The sequence below is a fragment of the Haliotis asinina genome, chromosome 14 (genome assembly GCF_037392515.1).
Source record: "Haliotis asinina isolate JCU_RB_2024 chromosome 14, JCU_Hal_asi_v2, whole genome shotgun sequence".
Taxonomy (NCBI): domain Eukaryota; kingdom Metazoa; phylum Mollusca; class Gastropoda; order Lepetellida; family Haliotidae; genus Haliotis; species Haliotis asinina.
In genome coordinates, this window is record NC_090293.1 from 50,307,367 (window position 1) to 50,326,778 (window position 19,412).

General features: G+C 44.1%; 2 protein-coding genes across 2 annotated transcripts in view; one reads left to right on the plus strand and one right to left on the minus strand.

Annotated features, from left to right (window-relative positions):
• The window catches only part of LOC137262209 (large ribosomal subunit protein uL11-like), a 394,062-nt gene extending 392,426 nt beyond the window's left edge, over positions 1-1,636 (plus strand). The window contains exon 6 of the mRNA XM_067800005.1: positions 1,625-1,636. Within this exon, the coding sequence (XP_067656106.1) occupies positions 1,625-1,626 (2 nt within the window). The 3' untranslated portion in view covers positions 1,627-1,636. The remainder of the gene's footprint in view (positions 1-1,624) is intronic.
• LOC137262205 (bridge-like lipid transfer protein family member 3B) overlaps positions 1-19,412 on the minus strand; it is a 117,436-nt gene that overhangs the window by 77,496 nt on the left and 20,528 nt on the right. The window contains exons 2-4 of the mRNA XM_067800000.1: positions 11,264-11,426; positions 9,687-9,725; positions 8,296-8,378 (exon numbers count right to left, since the gene is read on the minus strand). Coding sequence (XP_067656101.1) covers positions 8,296-8,378; positions 9,687-9,725; positions 11,264-11,426 — 285 coding nt within the window. The remainder of the gene's footprint in view (positions 1-8,295; positions 8,379-9,686; positions 9,726-11,263; positions 11,427-19,412) is intronic.

Consider the following 19,412-nt stretch of genomic DNA (forward strand, 5'->3'; position numbering starts at 1 on the left):
CGTGCCGCTCGACTTCGAGTTGCTCACGGGACACGCGCCGTTTTACCAGGCCGCGCTGGGTGATAGGCTCGAATACGAGCTCACGTTTAACGACTATAGCAAAGTAGTGCGTACGCCGAACGGTGATGAGGCCAGTTATGCCATAGACAACATCTCTCTTGAGTTCGACATGGTCACTAGCCCGGAGCTGGCCAGGCAGGTTCGAAGCCAGTACTCTGGGAAGATGGCTATCCTGTACGATCGCGTACTGAGGCATAGATCAGTCGTGCGAGATAAGAGCGACACTGTGTGGAATATCAACCTGAACGTGCCGGCGCGATCGATGAAAGGTATCCTGGTCGTCCCCGTGGAGGATTACGATCCATTCCGGAGGGACAGCGAGAAGTTTTTCAACCCCGAGATTGAAAAGGTGGAAGTTACCATCGAGGGCGTGCCCAACCAGCTGTTCAGTCATGGTATGAGGCCACACCAGCAGTGGGATGAGATAAAAAAGCTACCAGTGGGGGATTATATAACAAAGGACCTGGACCTCGGCTCCGTGCAGATCGGTGAATACCTGACCACCAAGTATGCCCTATGGTTGGACATGCGATCCACGGATGATGATAAACTGCACGGTAGCGGGCGCCGTATAGATAACGGCAGCGAAGGGATAACCATCCAGATTAATAAGAAGGCTCAAACCGCTGGTAAGTTGAAATTATATCTGTACGTTATTATGGACGCGCAACTTAATATAGACAATGGGAGATTCGTGCAAGCCATCTACTGATGGGGGAGACCCCCTGGGGTTACCCACTGACCCACACTGCGCTATCATATGCGGGCAGACTGGCTGTGGTAAGACCGTTTTCGTGTTGGATATGTTGGAGGGTTACTACAAGGATGTGTTCGATAACATCGTTATCATATGCCCTACTCTGAGTATGAATAAATCGTACGCGCGACCTTGGGTAATGACGGACCCGGACGTACACAAAATCGACCCTGGAACACGCCTGCAGGACTGGTTGAAAGCTCTTCACGAGAAATTTAAAGGGGAACCGACGCTGTTTATACTGGACGACTGCAGCGCTAATCGCGAGATAACAAAAAAGAGAGACATGCTATCGTACCTGGCCTTCTCCGGCCGGCATGCAAATCACAGCGTCTGGGTGCTAACGCAGAAGTTCAACTCGGTGTTGAAAGACCTCAGGGAGCAGACGCGATGGGTGGCCTTATTTCACTGCAAGGACAGGGATTCGTTTGAGGAGTGTTTGAGAGAGAACGATGTGATGAGTAAATTAGAACGGGAACGGGTGAAGAAACAGCTCGCTGAAACTAAACACGCTAAGCTCGTTCTAAAAACCGACCAACCAGTAGCATATATAGTATACTAAAGCTAAGCAAAGCTAAGCTAAAGCTAAGCAAAGCTAAGCAAATGCTAAGCATAGCTATGATATTTGAAGTATTTGTCGTGTGCAACTTAACCTTCATTTCTCTGTGTTTTGTCTGCATCGGGTATTATATAGTTAAAACTAAATCTTACTTGTTATATTATAAGATGGAGTGTGAGGAATTGCTCGAACAATTGTCGTTGGAGGGTTCCCCCAGTGGGGGTGTGGGGGATTCCCCCAAGCGAGAGAAACTGGTGGCGTTGGCTGTTGGCGGTAAAGCCAAACATTACTTTGGAGACTACACTCCGGATAAAATTAACAAAATGTCAGCCGAAGAAATCGATAAGCTGTACGCTAGATACGAGTCCCGGCTCGGAGCAGAAATGACAAAGACAATAGGATCGGCTATGACCCAGATATACACCGGTATTGTGTCACATTTCCTTCCCATTCCACCAGAGCGCCGACTTTACCTGTGGGAGGACCTCGAGAAAGACCCTTTTATCGAACACGCCGTGAGCTCTATCAGCTGCGGGCTGTACCACAAATATGGTATGTTGTTGGCTCCAGTGACGGCGGCGATTATCACGGCAAAACATTGCCAATTTGAGAGAAAGAATAATAATAATAGTATAGATGGATGCTGCACAGGAAACCCCAGTGGGGGTACCCCCCACACCCCAAACAGTGAGTCCCGAGGTGACGGAACCAGTGACGGTGGAGACCACTTCAACAGTAACCAGACAGAAGAATCCTAAGAGAGTAGCTGCCGGTAAAAAACGGTGGTGTAACCAACATAAAGTGACCAACCCAACCCGACTGTTGTTGGTTGTAGGTGTAACTGCTGCCTTGGCTATCTCGTGGTTATATACACGTGAGGGAAACCCTCACCGTGAGGTGGATACCCCCACGCCGCCGGCAGGCCCCACTATTGACCCGCATATCATGTTATAATTTTAATATTTTATATCATATACATAATGTCTGAGGGGAAAACGTTCGTCAACGACGCATACCACGCCACAGTGGTAGCCAGTCTAGCCGTAGGGTACGCTCGGTTGACTAAAATGGTGCTTAAACAACCAACTATCAAGCTAGATTTCAACCTGCAGGATATGGGTATGCTCATAATGAACCTTGGTATGGCGATGGCCACAAAAGACATCCTAGTAAAACAAGGAATAATACCTGATAATATAATGAAATAAATATAGGGATGGCCACGATAGCTATGATGGTCGGTGGGGCGTTAGTGAATGCCCTGGCATTTTCCGGGAGTAATTTCCTCTTCTCGAAACTACGAGATGATCACGCGGCTGAAATACAGGAAGAAAGGAAGCGACACGATCTCGCTACTGAGAAATTACAAAGAGCACAGGCCGAGTACGCTAAAAAACGCCTCCAGAGGATCGATTTTATTAACGAACAACTCCAGCGTGAAAACCATGCCGTTCAAACATTCAACGATGTTGATGAAGCAATGAAAGAATACTATCTACTAACTGGTAAACAATTGGAACCGCTCAATAAACCCACACTCGCTCAGTACTACACACCATCCAAGGGACAAATGAATCGTGAACTGGGCTTCATAGTGTTGGGTATAGCAGCTACTGCGTTGGTTGCTAAGCAATTAAACTAAAATACCTATATAAGTAAACATGAGACCCGCTCCATACCGATGCGAATATATACTTATGGGGAAGACCGAGGCCTGTGGTAGGAAATGCAGGAATCAGGGGTTCTGTTGTTTCCATATGGGAAGTCCTAACTACACGTGTTCTGTGTGTGGTATCGGGGTTAAAGGACACTACTGTCTATGTAAAGCTCATGGAGCGAACGTAGTCAGACATGAACTCATATACGAGAATAAAAAAGGCTACATAAAAGAACGTAGGCGACTGCTCAAGATAGCCACTTAAGAGTTACCTCCCCTTACTGTCAACCAATTAGACATTAGTTCTCTTAGGTGTAAACACGATGTCTACTGTGCGCGAGCTCAAGCGGGTCGCAAAGCAGAGAGGTGTGATCGGGTATTCTAGAATGCGGAAGCCAGCATTGTTGAGATTACTAGGTTTAGAAGTCCCTCCTACGGTAAAACAGTTAAAAGCTCAAGCGAAACAGCTTGGACACACGGGTTATTCACACCTGGGGAGAGCCGGGTTAACAGCATTGTTATCACATGCCCCCGTAGCACGCCCCACTGTAAAACAACTGAAAGCCGAGGCACACGATTTGGGTTTAGGCGGGTATTCCCGTATGAGAAAACCACAGCTTTTAGAATTATTATGGCAGAATAGAGCTATTGACCTACAGTTCGTGCGCACTGAGCGCGCTGTAGGCAACTATTTGAGAGGTTGGCGCATGCACGTTGATAGAAACATAGACATTACAGATATCAAGCCTCTGATAGCTGATAAGGTCAACCAGGAACTAAATAACCTAGGAAGTATCAAGTTTCAGATCACGGTGAAAATGTCGCTCGATAAGGAGGGCACCACAGGGGTCACTGAGTATGTTCAACCTTACTTCCGAGGCAAACAAGAGGTCGCCACACATACAGAGACCATTGACGCATCAATCGATACCAGTTTTCAGCAGATACGAGAATACCTAGAACGCTACACGCACATGGGGTCCGGGTGGGCTGTGGATAAAATCGATAACGTCTATCTAGACATAGCTAACTACGTGCCGTTCAGAGGCGGGTCATACCTAGCCTTGCCTCCCTACTATAAGAACAAAAAAGCCATAGTAAACGTTAAGAATACAGGAAACGATTGCCTGAGGTTAGCTATCAGGTCAGCCTTATTTCCAGCTGGCAAGAATTCAGATAGGCTTTCTAGCTATCCCCAAGATGATGGGCTTAATTGGGATGGTATAGATGAACCAACCCCAATATCCCAGATCACTAAAGTAGAAAAACAGAATAATCTGGCTATAAATGTCTTTGGGCACGAAGGTAACACAACAATAGTACACAGGGTCAGCCCGGTGAAGGATCGCCAAGTTATCAATATATTCATGATCCAGCGAGGTGAAAAGTATCACTACACATGGATAAAACACTTTAGCAGGCTGTTGTGTGACCAATCGGCATACAGAGGGAAAAAACACTTCTGTGAGCGATGCCTACACGGCTTCACACGAGCTGATTTATTAGAATCCCACCGGGAGGATTGCCAAGGTGTTGGGCAGACGGCCATACGAGTCGACATGCCTAAGGAAGGTGAAAATATCCTAAAATTCGACAACCACAAGAACCAAATGTCTGTGCCTTATATCATATACGCCGACTTCGAAGCCTTGGTTGTGGGTGGGGATTCCCCCAGTGGTGCCTTCACCCACAAAACCCAGGAACATAAGGCCTGTTCGTTTGGATACATTGTCGTCCGTTGTGACGGGGAAACGAAAGCTCCGGTAGTGTATAGGGGTCCTGACGCGGCTGAAAGGTTTCTAAAGTGCTTGCAGGAGGAAGAAAAAATTATTAGGAATGCATTGTATAAAATCGCTCCCATACGTATGACCCGAGCCGACAGGCTAGCTCACGCTAGTAGCACTAAGTGTCACGTGTGTGACTCACCGCTTAACGGTGATTCGGTGAGAGATCACTGCCACATAACTGGTAAGTATAGAGGCGCCGCTCACAACGCGTGCAACCTCAAGCTTAAAATCAACCCTAAGACAATAAACATCCCCGTTGTCTTTCACAACTTGAGAGGGTACGACTCACACTTGATCATGCAGGCCATCGCGAAAATCGATGGTAATATAACGTGCATCCCCAACAACATGGAGAGATACATCTCCTTCAGCTTAAACGGACTTAGGTTCATTGACTCGTTTCAGTTCCTCCTGTCGTCACTCGACAGTCTGGTCAAGGCCAACAATACCTTCCCTATCACCGATCGATACACAGACGCCGAGACTAGACCCCTGCTTATGAGGAAGGGTGTGTACCCATATGAGTACATGGATAGTTGGGTCAAGTTCACCGAGACCAGACTACCTCCTATCGACTGCTTTTATAGCAAGCTGAATGAGGCGTCCGTCTCACGAGACGATTACTCGCACGCGATTAACGTATGGAATAAACTGGGTTGTAAGAACCTGGGCGATTATCACGACCTGTACTTGAGGACAGATGTACTGCTGTTAGCCGACGTGTTCGAGACGTTTCGGCGGACATGTTTCAAGCAGTATAAACTCGACCCCGCATGGTATTACACCAGCCCAGGTCTGTCGTGGGACGCCTTGCTTAAAAAGACCGGAGTTAATTTAGAATTGCTCACAGATTACGACATGCACCTATTCATTGAGAAAGGCTTGCGAGGTGGGATTTCCATGGCATCCAAACGATACGCTAAAGCAAATAATCAATACGTGAAAGGTTACGATCCTAACAAACCAACCAATCACATTCTCTACCTCGACGCAAATAACCTGTACGGCTGGGCCATGAGCCAGTATCTACCTACAGGGGGATTCGAATGGGTACCCCACGTTGATGTTATGAGCATTGCACCAGATTCGAACAAAGGTTATATCCTCGAGGTTGACTTAGAGTATCCCAAGGCATTACACGCATCGCACAACAGCTATCCCCTTGCACCCGAACGTATGAGGGTTAACCCAGACTGGATGTCTGAGTACCAACATAACTTGTCAGGTGGTCGTGTGACAGACGTTGAAAAACTCGTGCCTAACTTAATGAATAAGACCAAGTACATCGTTCACTATCGCAACCTACAGCTGTACCTGTCGTTGGGTATGAGGCTGGCCAAAATACACAGGGTGCTCATGTTCGACCAGAGCCCATGGATGGAGCCCTACATCAGAATGAACACAGACCTACGAAAAAAAGCCACCAGTGATTTCGAGAAAAATCTCTACAAGCTCATGAACAACTCGGTGTTTGGTAAGACTATGGAGAACCTGAGGAAACGCGTGACCGTGAAGCTGGTTAGATCTAGTGAGGAAGACAAGCTCAGGAAATTGATAGCCAGTCCGGCATTCAACCGTAGCAAGATATTCACAGACGACCTGGCTGCCCTACACATGAAGAAAAGCCACATAAAATTCAACCGACCTGTTTACGTGGGGATGAGCATCCTCGATTTATCCAAACACCTGATGTACGACTTTTACTACAACGAGCTCAAGAAACAGTACGGCGACAGGTGCGAAGTGCTGTACACTGACACGGATTCCCTGCTGATGGAGATTCGAACCGAGGACGTGTACGAGGACATGAAAAAACACATCGATTTATACGACACCAGCGACTACCCTAAGACCCATGCCATGCACAGTACGGTAAATAAAAAGGTCCTAGGTAAGATGAAGGACGAGTGTGCTGGCACGCCCATAGCCGAGTACATAGGTTTGAGGCCTAAGATGTACTCCATACTGAAAGCCGACAATAGCGAGATCCGGAAGGCTAAGGGGGTTAAGAAGTATGTGGTGAAACAACACATCAAACACGCCAGATTCAAGGAAGCCCTGTTCAAGACCCGTACCTTTAGACATAAAATGAACACACTTAGAAGTGATGGGCACAAGATATACGGACTGACTATAAACAAGACGTCCCTATCGCCTATGGACACGAAACGTTGGATAGCTATTGATGGGATAAACACATACGCGTATGGACATGAAAAAATTTGAGTCTATTTACTACAGCCCGCGTGGGTACTGGAAAGGAGCTAGCGCAGTAGATAAGCTAGCTAAACTAGCGCGAGTACCCCCGGAGGAAGCCAAAGCGTGGCTTGAAAAACAAGCCCTGTGGCAGATCTATTTGCCTGCACCACGCTATGTACCTAGAAGGAGGTTCGGTATTAACATACCTAATAGCATTCACCAGGCAGACCTACTGTTCCTACCTCATGATAAGAGGTACAAGTATGCCTTAACCGTAGTGGACGTAGCCAGTCGTTACAAGGAAGCCGAACCCTTGACCACGAAAGATTCGGCCAAGGTAGCCAGAGGATTAGAACGCATATACAAACGCAGCCCGCTGACGTGGCCAACAGAGCTGCAAGTTGACCCCGGACGGGAGTTCATGGGTACCGTGTCACAACTGCTAGCCAAACACGATACAAAGGTCAGGCGTGGCACGGCCGGAGCCCATCGCAGCCAAGCTATAGTTGAGAGATTTAATAGGACTTTGGCTGAGCGCTTGTTCGGCCATCAGTATGCTAGGGAGATGGCCACCCCTGGAAAACGATCGACCGAATGGGTCACGAGGTTACCCGAGGTGGTGTCGGCAATCAACCATGAAGTCACCCGTCTCACCGGTAAGAAACCGGCAGACGCTATCAAACTAAAATCAATAGTTGCAGAGTCGGCCGCTCCATTGCGTGGGAAGGAGAAACAGATACCGGATAGGGCCCTAGTGAGGTATCTATACCAGCCGGGTGAACATGAGGGTGATAGCCGTAAGCGAGCCACCGATCCTATATGGTCGGTCAAAACTTACAACATAGATAAAGTGGATATGAAAGCCGACGAACCTAACTTGTACTACTTGAGGGATGGGCCGGGTAGGGGGTTTGTAAGAGAAGAATTATTGATCGTACCGTACGGCACAGTGTTACCGCCTGCCAAGTCACGGTAAACGTGATGGCGTGGCTTTGTAGTAGGGGCAATAGTAGCAAGAGCTAATGGTCCCACCAAAGCCTCATTTAGTAAATGAGGCTTTTTAGAGGGGTTTTTGAAAAGTGAGCCAGAATCACTATTCCCTATACTACTGGGGTACATAGTCATCTGGGGTTTGTAAGGGTGGACCCCAAATGTTGAAGACATTTTTACTTAATCCAGATCTTAAACCATGAAAAATATGTATGAAACAGAAATGTTAATCATCTGAAGGAACAATGTTATCTGTGAACACTTGTCACTGAGCACAACAACTCACCTGTAGCTGGCCATGTGGGCGGGGTTATTAGGTGGGCGTGGCGTCTCACATGTCTCTGCCTCTAACTGAACCTTATCCAGCATCTGAAGAAAACACAGCAAGAAGGTCAGTTTGTAGTGGGTTTAACATCGGTCTGAACATCAATCTGAACATCAGTCTGAACATCATAGTGTGTCAGCTGCAAGTTTGAGGATTGTCATTCAGGTGTTCTACCTTGATCCAAAAATGATGACAAGCCATAGATAGCTTCAAGAAGAATACAAAATTCAAACCATTGACCAGACAAGCCCAAGACCAGCATTTCAGTGTTGTGTCCATTCATCTGATGTTACCACTCGTAATGGGAACACAATACCTTTCATGAATTACATTGTAACAATGAAAGAAAAAAATCTTCAAGCAGGGTCAACAACTCTAGAGGTTATTCCCTGGCAAGACGAAAGGATACAAATAGCATGTATCTAACTTCATCATATACAAGTATACACAGGTGAATAATGTTACCCGAAACAAGTGTGTCTCTCAGACAAAGAAAGTCTCTCAATTCTTGCCGTCATTCAATATTCCTGGATCCTTTTCATTACCAAATATTATCTGAGCTTTTATTGTAACCAAACGTTGTCTGTATCACTGTAATGACCAAATATAAAACAGAAGCATGGATTCTTAACTAAATCTTTGTAATCAAATGTTACTTGCATTCATGTTTTGTTTGCTTGTTTGTTTGTTTGTTTAATGACACACTAAGCAATATTCCAACTATATGGTGTGATCTGTAAACAATCACGTCTTGACCAGACAATACAAAGATCAATTGCATGAGAATCGATCAATGCAACTGTGATATAATGATGTGTGTTAACCAAGTCAGCGAGCCTGACAACCCGATCACGATAGTTGTGTTTTACGACAAGCATGGGTTGCTAAAAAGCGATTCTTTATTATCACTTACATTATAGTGACATTTGTATAGCGCCAGATGTTCACAGGCCATGGCATGAGCAAAACTTAACAGGATTCTTGTCGTGACCAAATGAATCTAGCATGTTGGTATAATTAACCTAGACTCTCATATGGTATTTCTACATCCATCTTACAAGAGATTCTGTAAACGAATTACGTTAGTTTTATGTTCATTGGAGACCAGTGTGAGTGAGTGAGTGAGTGAGTGAGTGAGTGAGTGAGTGAGTGAGTGAGTGAGTGAGTGAGTGAGTTTAGTCTTACACCGTTTTAGCAATACTACACCAACATCACAGCATGGTACACCAGAAATGGGTTTCACACACTGTGACCATGTGGTGAATCAAACCCGGGTCCTCAGCATGATGAGCAAACACCTTAACCACTAGGCTAGCCGATGTCCATCTGGGCAAGCAGTATTGGATACTTACCAAATATATGGGCTGTGACTTTAACTTTGTCCATTGTATCTGCAACAGAGGATACAAAACAATAGTTGAAACACCAACATTGAATACCAACTCAGCTGCGAGCTTTCTTCAAACTTCTGATTACGTCCTGCTTTAATATTATTTTGTTGTTGTTTAACACGGCAGTCAGGAAATATTTCAGCTACCTGGCAGCAACATGTGCATCTGGCAGAATACAGACCAGACAAACCAATGATTAATTTCACGAACGTCAATCTATACCATTGGGATAAGATAACATGTGTTAACTAAGTAAATAAGTCTGACAACCTGATCATGTTGCTCATCTCTTGTGACAAGCATGGGACATTTTCCTTATGGTATTCAACGTAAACTGTTGATTTCATGAATGCTTTGTTCGTGTATTGTTTGATATTTATATAAATGTGGTCTATAAGTAATATACAAAATCTAGTGACCGACATCATGAGCCTGGATGTAAATAAATGTGATACAGTAACAAACATACTCCAACACCCAGTGAAACTAACAAGAAATGAATATTCGATGGGGGTGAACTCAACTGAGAGAGCGAGGAAGCAAGTGGGAGATGTTTGAGTATGGTTTTGCTCTGCTTTTAGCAACATTCCAGCATTATCATGTCAGGGGACACCTGAATCGGGCTTCACACACTGAACCCGGGTCTTCAGCTACCAAACAGCTGATAGCCTTCGCCACAACTCCCAATTCTCAGGCTGTGACTAGTAGCCTATGGTGAAGAGAATGAGCTGATGCAGTCATAGCGCTATGATAGCTTTGTGAAACATGAGACTGGGCTGACAAATTAATTCTTCTTATTCCATTAAAGGTAAGGATAACATATGTTGCAGGATGATTCATTGAGGCATGTTAGCATCACTTGATCGTAATCACACAGTTCCCAAGCTAGTACTGGAACAACTGCCAGCCTCTGCAACTTTATCCTACAATGAGATACAGCTGACGGCCAGCTTGATCTGATTCACTGATAGACAGGCGAACCCTCATAGTCAGTGTGTCCATAGACATTTACCAAGATACTAGTTTCATGTACCAGTGAGTTAGTGAGTGGATTGATTGGTTGGTTGAGTGCATGCCTGTGTGAGAGTGAGTGAGAGAGGATTGGTTGTGAGCATGCATGCGTGAGAGTAAGTGAGTGGATTGTTTTTTTGTGTGCATGCATGTGAGAGAGTGAGTGAGTGCGTGAGTGAGTGGATTGGTTGGTTGGTTGGTTGTGTGCACGCATGTATGAGAGTGAGGGAGTGAGTGGATTGGTTGGCTGGCTGGTTGAGTGCATGCATGCGTGAGAGTGAGTATATGAGGGATTGAGTGAGGGATGGGGAAAGTCTGCATGAGTGAGTGACTGCTGCTGTACTGAACAATGAACACAATCTTTGCCTGCAGAAACAGTATTGAGAAGCAACCCGTGCATACTTTAAGCCAAGAAGAAACAAGACAACATAAGTCATCAACAGTTTCAGGTGCAAGCAGAACACAGTGAGTTTTCCAATGACAGACACATGTCTACCAGCACATATTTAGGTGAACGACACACTCACCTTGATGGACACCCTGTTGCACGATGCCCGCGAGATCTTGAGCCATGTGGGGAGGTCCAGCAGCTCGGTGATGATGTCCTCATCCAGCTCCAAGTTACACAGCTCACCTTCCCCCTTCAGCGTGCTCAGGCTGATCTTGTCTGTAGACAGGTTCTTACAGAATCTGAAACAACAAGTCCAATCATGAATGAGCAAATTTCTTAACCAGTCAAAGTAAACTTATGCTCATTATACTGCAATACTGAGTCTAACAAACCCTAGTAGAAGGTCACACAGACCACTTTCTAAATTACATTAAGTATTCTTAATATTAGAATGGACAACTTCAAAACTGGGCTTCAAGAATATGGGATAAATCTCAACCCATATTGGATAAAACTGTGGTTGAAAAACATTTTAAAAGTATTTTTAAACTCCTACTTTGAAATAAGTGCAAGAAAATATCTGAAATCAACATTGTCCTTTTTAAATAGAACGGCTGTAGACAGTGGTATCACAAGAACTTGAATTGGTCCATGCAACTGATAATATCTTGGTTACATGCCAAATAAACTGGTCTGTCTGGTTCAGACCGGACTATTTACATGCAAATGTAAATCAAATCAATGTCACAGTGAGCCCAAATAATAAACAAGTCATAAAATAAACAACTGATTACATCTCTGTGTTAGAGATGAGATCTTACTCTGGGAGCAGATCTTCAGTAATGGGAAGTTTACAAGGTTCTCGTCCAATGAAAACATGTAAGTGGGTGTGGACAGACTCAGATATCAGGTCAGTGAAACCGGTGTAATTCTACTCCCACGAGTCTGCAAGTTCTGCTGGAAATGTGGGAAGGTGGAGAACTGGTTGGAAGGAAGGAGGATTTTAATGTGTAAAGTCAGAGAGGGGAAACAGACATAAGAAAACTGAAAATGAACTTAGGCCAAGGTGGCATATGCATATTACATGTGATTCTGTGGCAAGCTTTTGGACTGCATTTGTTTCCAAACAAATGAGTACGGTTTTACACCACTTTCAGCAATAGTCTGGCAATAGAAATCGGTTTCACACACTGTACCCATGCCGTGAATCAAACACAGTACTCCAGCATGACGAGCCAATGATTTAACCACTAAGCTACTTAGTAATACGATCATCATTTGAATAAAGTTACCAATAACAGTCATTGAAATGAGCATGAACACTTAAGCATGTCGTTGTTTGTGACATGTGGCATTGTTACACCTGTTGATTGACGTGTGATGATAAATCTCTCCCGAGCACGACCTACCCGCTTTCCTCAATTTCAGTTCCCATTACCATTTTCCCTTTCGGAGTTTTATTAAATACATCAAATACAGTATAAGAGTTACCAGTCAAAAGATCATCTCCTTCTTGAGTATATAACCCATGTGAGGGACCAGAAGGGTCACATTGCCACCTCATCCCACCGGGTACCCATTTAGTGCAGATGAACAGAAGCATACTTCAAACAAATTAGCTCACTAAAAGAAACAAGGGCCACATGTCTTCACTGGTTCCAGGGCTGTGTTAAAATCTCTTTGGAGTCTGGCTACCAGACATCCATCTAAATACTCTCCATGTCCAATACTGTTACCATTTGTCAACTAGTACTGCACACAAAACCACATGCTAGAAAGCTGGATGTACTTGAACAAGAGGTACTTTCAGCTGATCTTGCTATTTTCTGGTCATTCAAACAATAATGACACTATTCATTAGTATTTAGCTTTCAATTCAGACTGGGACAATAGCTGACGTTATTGATAGTTCAATACAAATAATGACTAAATATTGGTTAATTATCTCTGTCAGATTGCTGCTTTCACCGGCCAGCTGTTACTACATTGTAGCTGCAACGCTGCTAGCCTTCAATCAATATTTACTCACTCACTTCATGACAATGCAATAACAACAATGTCAATGATTGACTGAACTGAGCATCTATACTGAACAGGAAAAGAAATGCAACTATAAAAAAAAATCAAAGCTCGATCATACAAGCAAGTGTTCATGTTTGTCTTCTATTTGAAAAACTTGACAAAAAAAGACAGTTGCATTTCTTTTGCTGTTCAGTATGTATGTTCACTGTGAGCACTAATGATGTATACTGATGAAGGTAATTGTGTGGCCAGTCATGTGACTGAGTTAAGACAGGGGTCGATGCCTTCAGTCTGCTTCAAAACTAGCATATAACTGCTGCTTGAAAATCAAATAAATTTTTGTAAAATGTTATTAAATTTTGTAAAATGTTATTTTTTGTGCATCATGACTAGTCACAAGTGACATAACTTTCACTGCAAAATACAGTCTATTTTGATGGCCTAAATACAAAAGCAGTATGTAACAGTGCGTGCGTGTGAGTGAGTGAGTGAGTGAGTGAGTGAGTGAGTGAGTGAGTGAGTGAGTGAGCATGTCTGTGTGAGTAAGTTTAGCTTTACTCCGCTTTTAGCAACATTTCATCAATATCACGTCAGACTTCACAGATAATTTACCCATGGAACCTTGGTCTTCGATGTGAAGATCACTAGGCTTTCCCCATTGTACCTGTGTTTGTCATAGGTCAATGTTGAAGCATACAGGATACAGTGGTCCCCTTAGTGCTAAGACAGTTGTTTGGAATAAGGCCAAGAGTAGGATATTGGTTGTAGAAATAAGTGAGTATGGTTGCTTTTAGCAATATTCCAGCAATACCACAGCAAAGGACACCAGAAATGGGCTTCACATAGAGTACCCATGTGGGGAATTGAACCCGGGTATTGCATGATGAACGGATGTTCATACCATAAGAGTATTTACACTACCTCATCACCCTTTGTACAAATGAACTATAAGGCAACTTATTTGGCCAACAGTGATACAAGACTGTAATCAGCACCAAAAACTCTTGCACAAAGTACATCAATCAGTCTTAAGCTGGAGGACACCATCACTAACAGTTCAAAGGCGATATGTTGTCTGTGCAGACTGTCTTCAGTACCATTCCCTAGGGTTTAACCATCCATTTCTTATTCTACCCAATGTGATCTTAAGAGACGGATGCTTTTATCCCTCATAGTACCAGGGATGCAACTACACACTGATGTACAATACACTGCGAGACAAGTCATACAGAATTGTTTCCTTTGTTGCCTTAATATCAGCTTATTCCCTATACGCCCCATAAAAGATCTGAGTAAGAATCAGTCTTCACCAACACAGGCCCTAAATCAGGTGTGACTGAAGCAAGCCTTATGGATGGTTGATGCTTGTTAAGGAAACATTCACAACTGATGCTTTCGTTTGAGAAGCCATTCAGTGTTGGCTCAAGAGAGGGTTTTGGAGTGTTTTGACTCATCAAATTCAGTGAGGACCACCTCTATTTACCATCTGCCCATCTATTTAACATTGGAGGGGGTCCAGAAACATTATTTTCATCAATTTGGACCCACTCAAAATTTCACCCATATCTAACACTGCATGAAAGCACATGTGTGGATAGCCAGCTTATCAGGGCCTCAGAGGGAACACGTGAAAGTACAAGTGTACCTTATTTTGCCTGGATAACCAGCTTATCTGGGCCTCAGAAGGAAACATTCACAACTGTTGCTTTCGTTTGAGAAGCCATTGCTGAAAAAAAAATTCTTACCTTTCCATTTCAAGCAGATGATGAAAGAAAAAATTCCAATCAGATGTCTTGCTTTGACCACTTCCGATTTTGTGAGGACATATCGCCCTCCATTTTGTGATAAGATCGTTTAGTGGAGGGTCAAAATCGGTTTTCACTTGACTTGCAGAAATAACAATAGAGAATTCATAGGTGTCATCAGTGGTGATTCATTCATAATTATGCCTACGTTTTCATGTGGTGGTAGTGTAGCGATCAACAAGCCTGGCGGGTCGGGTACACCAAAGTGTCAGGCCTTGTCATGATTTATTGCATGGTGCAGCTTTTCAAGTGTGGTGATCACCTTGTAGACTTTTAAGAATCTCTAAATCCTCACAAAGACACAAGACCCTGTGTGATGTAAGGAGAGACAAACATACTGTAAATCACTAAATTTTTGCGAGCATGATATTTTTGCGAAAATTGCGAATGACTTAAGCTCGCAAAAATATCATGGTGCAATTTGCTGGTAGAATGCAATGAATAATCAGCAAACAACCTGTCCTATCTTCGCTTTATTATTCACCACTTATAAATTAACAATAGATCTCGACAATACATATATTAAGCTATGACAACAACGCGGAGAATGACTAACTACTAGCATTACTCATCCTCACATGTCAAACAATGGACACTTGAACAAAAGTCACTCAATCAGTACATCCAATACTCCAGACAGGCACCAACCACGCAACACACATTTCTTGGAGACTGTTGGAAAGGCCGAGACCATCGAGTGGGCGTGGATAGCTTTCATGACACTTATCTGGAGATCAACAGCTTCGCAGACACTGACTAAACTGGTCCTTAATCAGTGCCAATTTATTAGTGTCAGTCCATTTAATTTAATCCCTTTGAACTGTTTTAAGCTTATATGACCTATGCATAAGGAAAACATCACTGATTGCATACATGCGGAAGTACTCCACTAAATGGTGTTCAAGATTAGCGGCAAACTTTAATATGTGATTGGATTTACTTCAGATAAAACTTTCAGATGCAAGAAAGCTTTGAAATTGTCAAACTAAACTATGTTTTGAGAATTAGGCAAGTCGCAAAAATATTGTGACGTAAAAATGTCTGTTGGTTGCCACTCGCAAAAATATGACGCAAAAATTTCGTGATTTACAGTATACATGATTGATGCATGCATGGCATGCCTACTGTGTAGAGAGCTCATAATGTCAGTCATTGGATTTTATGATCCAAACTTGAATCCTTACTAACCACAGGCAGGAATATTAGTGCTTCTTAATCATAAGACTTTCCATGCAACTCCTCATTACTTGGGTTAAGGTGAGTTTCATGGTTCTCGGGGACAATGTGCACCAATCTCGATTAAATTAGTGTTACAGATGGTGATTTGGCCACCAAACTATTAAATTTTTGTCTACCAAGGTACCCACTGAAGGCCTCTAGTGCTGGGCACAAAATGTCTAATTGCCAACACTTTAACCATGAAGCCAGGACAAAAATTATTCAGATCTACAATAGCGATTTGTATAACCACAAAGTTCTGATACAGATTATATCACTTGACTATAGGTCTCAATATTCCCGAGGTTATGTAGTTCACAGTCGAAGTCAGCGACAGACAACAATCACAGGGTACAAAAGCTCTAGCCTGGAAATGAATGGGGATTGGAAACAGTTTTATCTTGGTATCACACTCCTTGATAAGCTGTTTTATCTGACATAGGAACTATGGTGTCACAATGATAACCAGAATCAGCTGCCACTAAATAGCTTGCGTTATCATAAACAAACAAAAACTAGTTCAACTTAAACAAAATTTCAACGTGCAAAACGTTTCCGGTTTAACAATCTGTAAAGAGGTGATAACCTGCGTTACAAAATACGAAATGAGGTCAAGGTCATTTCCATAACCGTACGATAAAACACTAGACTGTAATGGGCCCAACACAGAACCAGTACAAAGCTTCAATGTTTTGTGACTGGCAGTAGGAACAGGTTTCAACAAGATTGTTATACTGTGTAGCTTAACAACAGGAACTTTTATCTAAAAACAATATATCCATGATTTCATTTGAACCATGATGAATAAGTCCCACTTGACACTGAGAAGATGACTTCATATTATGTGTGCAGAAATTCTGACTGGTCATAAAATTTATTATCAAACTATTAAAAACAGTTGTCATGTTAAACTGTAAACAATATAGTTACAAACATATTGAGGTGTCACTTTGTAAATGTTTGTTTGACCACTCATGTCAAAATTTACCAAAGTAAATATATCTGTTGAAAATATATATGCATCAACCAACAGGCAAAATCCAAATTATACAACAACAAGGATAAATTTCTTGGCTAAGGTAATCTAGAATAGCTAAATCATAAGTTGAGTACAATTTATTCTTTACAGTTTTGGGAGACTGTCCAGCGATCTACGGGATGAGCACTGATATGTGCAACTGGGATACAATGACACTTGTCAACAAGTCAGCTAGCCTAACCACCAGATCCTGTTAGTAAGCTCTTACGATAAGCATGGGTTGCTGAAGACTGATTCTATTCGTATGAGAGGGACTGTTTTTTGAAATCCACAAACTTTATCTTTTACATGTATAGGTTCAGCCATCATCAGTTAACCTTAAATATCACAGAAAAACCCTATGTGTAACAACGGATAATCATTTCTTTCGTGTGCAACATTGAGAATGACCTTAACCATCATATCACCAATCTGTCTCAGAAACAATCTCACTCCAATTAAGGAGACATATAAGACAATGCATATAAAATATTATAAAAATGCTTTGTTTTGATTTCCAGCTCTAGAAATAACCTAATGTACACTTCCAGATAAAAAGAATCAGCTGAGGGTCAAACCAATAATGACACTGCCAATTAGACAAATTAGTCAATTGCCAGTTAGTCCTCAGACATTAATCACACATCTCACATGGCAATTAATGGACAGATTTTTTGACTGCCAGCTGATCCCAAGTTAGTATGCAATAATACGTCCCTGGACCTTGACCTTGCGAATCATGGATGTGCAATTAGCACCACACATGGTCTGAGATCTATTTGTACTAGTTGGCTGAATCATAAACTACACAGAATATGCCTTACAAGGTGAAATACAAACATCCCTTTACATAAGCTCCAGCTGACATTAGCGACCTGACATGTACAAATCCCCCTGAGAAAAAATCTTCACTTCTGAAGAGGCTTGAAATTGGCAGAAAGTCTTACTGCTCTGGCTACTTGGTGCAAATCAGCTGTCACCCAAGTTGTAGCCTTGGGAATCAATACACACACACAACCCTATGTGGCCCCTACCTGATACATGCTGCATGGGTTGGGGTGAGTGCTCTGGGTAGGGCTGGTAGATGTGGGGTGCATATGCGGGTGGAGATAGGGTGGTGGTGGTGGTAAATGTGGGTGGGAATGGTAGACCTGGGTAGGGGTGTTAGATGTGGTTGGAGATGGTAGACCTGGGCTCGGGGTGATAGATGTAGGTGGAGCTGGGAGACCTGGGTAGGGCTGGTAGATGTGTGTGGAGCTGGGAGACCTGGGTGAGGCTGGTAGATGTGTGTGGAGCTAGGAGACCTGGGCTCGGGGTGATGGATGTAGGTGGAGCTGGGAGACCTGGGTGGGGCTGGTAGATGTGTGTGGAGCTGGGAGACCTGGGTAGGGCTGGTAGATGTGTGTGGAGCTGGTAGACCTGGGTAGGGCTGGTAGATGTGTGTGGAGCTAGGAGACCTGGGTGGGGCTGGTAGATGTGTGTGGAGCTGGGAGACCTGGGTAGGGCTGGTAGATGTAGGTGGAGCTGGGAGACCTGGGTGGGGCTGGTAGATGTGTGTGGAGCTGGGAGACCTGGGTGGAGGTGGTAGATGTGTGTGGAGCTGGTAGACCAGGGTGGGGCTGGTAGATGTAGGTGGAGCTGGGAGACCTGGGTGGGGCTGGTAGATGTGTGTGGAGCTAGGAGACCTGGGTGGGGCTGGTAGATGTGTGTGGAGCTGGGAGACCTGGGTGGGGCTGGTAGATGTGTGTGGAGCTGGGACACCTGGGTGGGGCTGGTAGATGTGTGTGGAGCTGGGAGACCTGGGTGGGGCTGGTAGATGTGTGTGGAGCTGGGAGACCTGGGTAGGGCTGGTAGATGTGTGTGGAGCTGGGAGACCTGGGTGGGGCTGGTAGATGTGTGTGGAGCTGGGAGACCTGGGTGGGGCTGGTAGATGTGTGTGGAGCTGGGAGACCTGGGTGGGGCTGGTAGATGTGTGTGGAGCTGGGAGACCTGGGTGGGGCTGGTAGATGTGTGTGGAGCTGGAAGACCTGGGTAGGGCTGGTAGATGTGTGTGGAGCTGGTAGACCAGGGTGGGGCTGGTAGATGTGTGTGGAGCTGGGAGACCTGGGTGGGGCTGGTAGATGTGTGTGGAGCTGGGAAACCTGGGTAGGGCTGGTAGATGTGTGTGGAGCTGGGAGACCTGGGTGGGGCTGGTAGATGTGTGTGGAGCTGGGAGACCTGGG